Raw genomic sequence first — 7,322 nt, forward strand, 5'->3', positions numbered from 1 at the left:
TTAGTGCCACCCAAACCGGGTTGATCATTGATTATGTACTTGTCTGTGCTCGATGAGGCTGTGGGATGTGTTTTAGGGCAACATGATGATTCTGGAAAGAGAGAACAAGCCATTTATTATCTTAGTAAAAAGTTCACACCTTACGAGGCAAGATACACATTTCTTGAAAAGAGTTGCTGTGCATTGGCCTGGGCAGCTCAGAAGCTCAGGCATCATTTTTTTAGCCACACCACTTACCTTATCTCTCGTTCAGACCCTTTGAAGTACTTATTGGAGAAACTGATGCCAACCGGACACATGGCTAAATGGCAAATGATCCTTTCTGAGTTCGACATCATTTTCATCACGCAGAAGGCAATCAAGGGGCAAGCTATAGCAAATCACCTGGCTAAAAATCCAAGGAAGGATGACTATCAACCACTTCATACTCATTTTCCAGATGAGGAGGTCCTGTTTGTTGGTACAGCGGAAGACATGAATGAAAAATGTTCTGAATGGAGGCTATTCTTTGATGGTGCATCAAATTCTTTTGGAGCCGATATTAGAGCTGTTCTAGTATCGCCTGAAGGGAAGCATTATCCTGGTTCCGCTAAACTACAATTTTTCTATACTAATAATATGGCTGAATATGAAGCTTGTATTTTTGGGTTAAAAATGACTTTGGAAATGGAGATTAAAGACTTGATAGTGTTCAGTGATTTCGATTTGCTTGTACATCAGACTCTCAAAGAGTGGATCACTCGGGATTTCGATTAAGGACTTGATAGTGTTCAGTGATTGCGCAGATTATCATCTATATTTTTCTTAAATGGAGAAGTGGTATACAAAAAGATATCAGACTCGGGCCTTCTGAGGTGTGTTGATGAAGATGAAGCAGAATATTTGATGAAAGAAGTACATAGTGGTATGTGCGGATCACATATCAATGACCATTTATTAGTAAAGAAAATCATGAGTACCGGATATTTTTGGCTTACTATGGAGCACGATTGTGTAGTTTTTGTTAGGAAATGTATCAAATGTCAATTGCATGGAGATGTTATGCGTACCCCCCCTACAAAATTATACAGTATGACTGCTCCCTGGCCATGTTCAATGTGGGGTATGGATGTGATTGGAGCCATTGACCTTCTTGCTTCAAATGGACATCGATTTATCCTAGTGGCAATAGAATATTTCACCAAGTGGGTCGAAACTGAGTCTTACAAGTATGTGACTAAAAAGGTGGTGACAGACTTTCTAAGGAAGCACATCATTTGTCGTTTTGGTGTACCAGAGACGTTGATCACCGATAATGCCAAGAATCTCAACAATGATATGGTGGATGGGCTGTGCGAACAGCTCAAAATCAAGCATAAGAATTCCTCTATTTATAGACCACAGATAAATGGAGCTGTTGAGGCTACGAATAAGAATTTGAAGAAGATAATTCAAAAATTGACTGAAAGACACCGTGATTGGCACGAGAAGCTCCCCTATGCATTAATGGCATATAGAACAACTATTCGGACTTCTGGAATGGAAACAGTGTTACCAGCTGAGGTCGAAATCCCTTCTTTGCGCATTTTAATGGAGGCCAAATTGGATGAAACTTATTGGATTAAACAACGTCATGAGCAATTGTCTTTAATCGATGAGAAGAGGTTAAATGCCATTTGTCATGGTCAATGCTATCAAAGGAGGGTGGCCTGTGCTTACAACAAGAAAGTCACACCACGAATATTCACAGAAGGAGATAAAGTGTTGAAACATATTTTGCCAGTACAAGAGGAAGCTAAGGGAAAGTTTGCACCAAATTGGCAAGGCCCTTTTATTGTCCAGAGAGTTTTGTCCGGTGGAGCGCTCATTCTTGCAGAAATAGATGGGCAAGTGTTCTCTCGACCGATCAATTCGGATATGTGTAAGAAAATTTTCATATGGTAAATGAAATTTTCCTTTTAGGGTTAATGTAAAGAATAGAATGAAAAGTCAGGCATTCTTCCTTTCCAATCAAACATTCTATCCCTGGTCATCCCTTTTTGAGCCTTCAAAATTAATTATTTCGTTTGGCAACCCCTGAGGATCGCAAACCCCACACTGGGCCAAATTTTGAGTTGAAAAGGTTGAAAAAAAAAGAAAGAAAAAAGAGGTTTCAAAAGGTAAAAGTGATAGAGGAACAAAATGAAGAGAAAATTAAAGAAAAAAAGAAGAAAAACCTCGATTAAGAATAAACTGGGGCAATTATTAGTAGGATTAATTGCCTTTATAAAATCGGTTTTCAAGTCTTAACCTTTTTCTTAACACCCTACCTAACCCCATTACAAAAACCGAAAGTCCTGACTTGTGTTCTTTATATTGCCTTTTCAGGAGAATTTCTAATCAAATGGCACATGATGTCAAAAACACCTTCACCTAATTTGCAAGGGAAGGATTGTTATACTGATGCCATTATTTCTTAAAATATATTTCTGAATTAATATAGACGGTAGACAAGATTTGTTTGTTAGGTGAAAACCTGCAAGGCACCTTTAAAAAAAAAGAAATGAAAAAGAAATGAAAAGAAAAAGAAATTGAAAAAAGAGAAAAAAAGAAAAATAAAGGGGTGGGGGCAACCTTAGTGAAAACCCGAAAAGGCACTGAGGTACGATTTTATAAGGAAAAGTGAGTTTGGATCTGAAAAGCTGGTGACTTAGTTCATTGGAATGTCTCCTCACATTGTGGTTCTGTTGTCAAGCATTGAACTCTGGATGGATGATATTCAAAGGGCAAATGTAGCATTTAATTCGAGAACCAAAGTGTTCAGTTTATCAAACACAAACCTTTGAATTTGAGTACACAAGTTTATTTATTTGAAATGATTTTTCGTTCAATATAAGTAGATGGTTGTGTTTATATTATTAGAATTTTCATCATTATGTGCAATTAGAATATTTTTTCATGTGTTTCATGGTCCTATTTGTCTCTTGCGTTTTATCAAATGGCAATCCCTATGATTTATCGAAAGTAAGGGTATATCAAACGACATGTTTGGTTTAACTACAAGAAATTATGGAAACTTGATATTCTTCGCAGGGCAAGGTTGAAGTACCCGCTACATCAAATAAGAAGTCCAAATACTCATGTTTACACATTTCTTGAAGAAGGGGTTGATCGGATGATGGCGGCATTATCTATCATTATTTCTTTTCTTGCAGGTACAATAGTCCAATAAGCATTACACTAGAGCAAATTTTAGAAGAAATTGTTTCTCTCTTTTTGAAATTCCACAAAAAGTTCTGCGCAAATCTTTCCAAGTGACGGCAGGCTCGGGTATTCATCCCACTGACCAAGTGAAGGCAGGCTAAGATATTCATCTCACTGACCAAGTGACGGCAGTCTAGAGTATTCATCCCACTGACCAAGTATACCGCAGGCTCGGGTTTTTCATCCCACCGACGAGATTACTATACCGCAGGCTCGAGTTTTCATCCCACTGATCTTTTATGCTTATACGTTCAGACCCACGACAGAATAACTATATGTAAGTATTTGGTGTCTATGTCTTTGTCTCGAATTTTTGCGAAATTCAGACAAAGAGGGGCAAGTTGTAAACACCAAATTTTTTTAATTTAATTTAATTTATTTTTTATTAATAATTCTTATCTATTTTTACTTATTAATCTCATGGTTTTGTTTTTAGACATTTTTTTAGCATTTTAGATACCAAAATTTTTAATTTAGCTTTATTTGTTATTATTTTCATTTTTATTGATTAAATGTATTTATTATTCATTTCTTGCTTAATTAGTCGCTTAATTTTTATTTTAAGACATATTTAGTATTAAAATTTATCGAAAAAAGAAAAATTATTCACAAAAATATGCTTTAATCTTTTGAGATTCAATTTATGGAAATTTGTCGCAAATTAACTTCAATTATAAATTAACGCCGTTTGTTTACTTAAATTAATTGAAATTTAGTTAAAAAATATAAAGAAAAATCATCAATCAAATTCAAAAATTATTTTTAGCATTTTATTTGACTTTTGTTGCTTTTGTTTTATTTCCATTTGTTGTTAAGAGAATCATTTCCTTATTATTGTTGGTAATTAAGTTATATATTGAAAAAAAAGGAAAAGGAAGAAGCGTGAGCAGCATACGAAACAAACATTTGAACGCTATCAGAAGCAGAAAAAAGAAACAAAACAGCAGCGGTGATTTTCTAGTTTCTTCTCATCGGTTTTTCTCACTTTTTTAGCTCCGTTGGATTGCTGTAGTACAAGCCATTTGGCTTTAATCTGGAAAACTCATTTGTCTTGGGCATCAAGAACCATCAAACGGTTCTAAAATCAGATGAAACAAGAGCTTCATCTCCATCGTCCAGCCAAGGCTAGGGTTGAGGGTTTGAAAGGAAAGTTTGAGAGGAAGTAGCTAGGGTGACGGCTGAGAGAAAAGAGGGTGACGGCTGAGAGAGGTTTTGGAGGAGAGAAAAGAGAGTGACGGCTAGAGGTGCAAGTGTGACGGCTGGAGAAGAAAAACCTAGAGAAAAGTTACGGGAAAGATAGGAAAGTTGGAGTGAAAGAAAAGTGAGATAGAGTGGGAGAGGGAGACCGAAAGTAAGAGACAGAAGGAGAGGACTGAGAGAGCTGGAAAGAAAAAGCTTGGCGGCTGGAAAATCCAGAAGAGCAAAAAAAAAAAAAAAAAAAAAAAAGCAAAAAGAACCGGAAAAAGAGACCAGTGAAGAGCAAGAAAAGGGGTTTCGTTCGAACGTTGGAGGATCCTGCACGTCTAGATCAACCTCCGACGCAAGAGTAAACTTTTTTCCCTTTAATTAGGATACCAGCATATGTAAATCTTGAGTTTTTTCTTGTATCATGCCACTGTTGGATTCCAAATGATGATTTCTTGCTATTCGTTGTTTTCATCATCTGATTCTCCCGCGTCGTGGTAGTGCTAGAATGTTTGGATCAGTTTTCTTGCGTTTTACAGTCTAAAGCTGCTTTCTTTGGTTTTTTGTTTGCTCCCCTTTGCTGTTTGATGGTTCTGTCTTTGCTTCCATGCATGTTGACTGATGGGTTCTTCATACTGATCATATAAATAGTATAGCAACCCTTCCAGATTTTCATGCTCTTATGTAGAGCTCTTATGTCTAGAAGTCAGAATTACATGTTGGAAAGAAAAAAAAGAAAACTAAGAGTCTTGATATTGCGTCAGTTCTTGCTTGAATGTATTAGAACCACTATGAAGGGCCGAGAGTGGCCACAAAAGTTGGAATTCTCTGCCTTTTTGCTGCAACAGGACTGAGAGCCGCTTTGATGCTAGAGCTCTTGGTTGTTTGAAGCTTGTAATTTCTTTGGTGTTCGATTGGTATGTTGTGTGCATGTGTGCCTCAAGTTCCTTGTTTTATGCCTTTGCTGCATTTTTCATCTTCTGATGCATGATTGAAGCTGCTAATAATGAAAGGTTGTATTGTGGTGATGTTAACAACGTTGATGAAGTTATAACATTTGGGGTTTGGGTAATGAATCAGTAGGTTTCTCTTGAGTGATCTCACATGAGTATGTTTCGGATGAATGAAAAATTACAGAAAGTTTCCAACTTTACATATTTGTTATTCTGAAATTTCTTGGACATGTGTAGATAGGGATGGGTTTTGTTTTAACTTGATTTTTTTTAGGTAAAGAAACATGGGAAATTTTATCTTGATACGTCAGTGGAAAGTTTGGTTTTGGTTCCTGATTCACGGTTGGTTGTTCTGCTTGCTTAACCTGTGTGATGTTTGCTGAGGTTGAACTTAAAAATACAGCAAAACTTCACGGGTTAGCCGTCTTTTGTTGTTGTCCATGCTACTTTAGTGTTTGGTTGTATAGGTTGCATGCTTTCTGTTAGTTTGGAGACTGTTTTGTGTAGCCTGTGAACTGAATAAAGTAAACCCAGAAGAGTTGCAGAAAAACAGAATTGTTGCCAAAGATTTAAATTGCTTGAATGTCTTGAGTTTCTGTGGTTTTGATGTTTGAGATCATAGTTTTGTCGTTTGGTTGAGAAGCTAACCGTGTTCGGATCAAAAAATTTACATCTAATGAACACCATAAGTGTAGCTAATCGTAGCTGGGAAACTGCAGAATTTTCTTTTCTCGCAAAAGATTCACATGTTCGTATGATGAGATTCTGTAATTCGGATGCATCAAAAATTTTGTATTTCCTCTTCATGGTTGAGCTTATCCCTGCCATATTTATGTTTGTTTGGTTTAGAAAGTGTCCAGTCAAAGTAGAAGAATGCTGAATGATCTTGTTCCTGAGTTTACGTTGCGTCGGGCTGAGTCTTGTGCATAAAAATTTGCTGCAACAAGCTCGAGGCTCTCGGCTTGTTGCAGCAGTACATGCGGACAGTCTTTCCTTCCCTTTGGTTGCTGATGTTTTGATTGTTTAAAGTGTTGATTTGTTAGCTATTTGATTGGGATACCGTTGTGCATGTGTGCCATGAGGTGAAGTATTAATTTGGAGTAGACTTCCACTGCAACATAGCACTTCCAGTTGCAGATCATCTTCTGTTCCACAGTGTTGTTTGTAATTCGTAGTTGGCTATCATATTAGTTTGTGTCTATCTGGTAAGACGTGGTATATGTGAAGCAACCTTCATCACATTGAACAAACTCAAATGATCAACTGCAAACAGAAGTTTAAGCTTTAGAGAATTTTTCCTACATGCTTGATCTCACCTGTTTGGTTGTGTCTGGAACTTTATCTTCTCTCAAGTTTCTTCAGAACTTATTTGTATATTTGGTTTGTTGTGCATAATAAACCTTCTTGTTGACATTTCTACAATCATCTTGTGACCATCATCTGAGTCTGCAGCTGCATAAAGATCTGGCTGGGATTGAAATATGATATTAGATTGGCATTTCACTTGGCTGATTTAACATTTTCTTACATATAAAATTGTGTTTCATCTCATGTCTGGCTCTTCCAAATGGATTTGAACATTATTAATAGACTCATCATGCAATTGGTCAATTGGCTCTGCTTTTATTAGTCAAAAGTTTGTTCCTTAAAAGCTGCTGCATTTTTTTTGCTATTTTCTTTTCTTCCTCAACAGCCCACAAATGAGTTTTGTCATCTAACTAGCTTGTTAATCTTATGTTGGAAGGAGGAATTGAATAAGTGGTGTTGAGTTTGCATGTTTGGAGTCTACAAAATACTTGAATTAGGATCAAATATCTGTTGCAAATCAATGTCAGGTTGCCGAACCATTTTCTTTGCATTAATGTTTTCTTCCAGAATTTTGCATGATATCTTTCTAAGTCTCTTTTGTTTGTTTAAATTGCGATAGTTATGTAATTGTTGCTTAGTGTAAAGTTGTGGTGA

The 7,322-nt window shown here is 36.5% G+C and overlaps 1 protein-coding gene across 1 annotated transcript; it reads left to right on the forward strand.

The window, feature by feature from the left end:
* Positions 1 to 1,071: 1,071 nt before the first annotated feature.
* LOC113776731 (uncharacterized protein K02A2.6-like) lies at positions 1,072 to 5,724 on the forward strand. Its single transcript, XM_027321795.1, has 4 exons — positions 1,072 to 1,865; positions 5,256 to 5,324; positions 5,421 to 5,475; positions 5,635 to 5,724. The coding sequence occupies exons 1-4, from the start codon at positions 1,072 to 1,074 to the stop codon at positions 5,722 to 5,724; spliced, it is 1,008 nt and encodes a 335-aa protein (XP_027177596.1).
* The last annotated feature ends 1,598 nt before the right edge of the window (positions 5,725 to 7,322 follow it).

Source organism: Coffea eugenioides, chromosome 7 (genome assembly GCF_003713205.1).
Source record: "Coffea eugenioides isolate CCC68of chromosome 7, Ceug_1.0, whole genome shotgun sequence".
NCBI classification, from domain to species: domain Eukaryota; kingdom Viridiplantae; phylum Streptophyta; class Magnoliopsida; order Gentianales; family Rubiaceae; genus Coffea; species Coffea eugenioides.

Coding starts and splice junctions, on each gene's coding strand:
- LOC113776731 (XM_027321795.1), top strand. CDS start 1,072: ATGACTGCTCCCTGGCCATGTTCAATGTGGGGTATGGATGTGATTGGA. Junction 1,866..5,255: donor ATTCTTGCAGAAATAGATGG/GCAAGTGTTCTC, acceptor TTGCTGCAACAG/GACTGAGAGCCGCTTTGATG. Junction 5,476..5,634: donor TTATAACATTTGGGGTTTGG/GTAATGAATCAG, acceptor GATTTTTTTTAG/GTAAAGAAACATGGGAAATT.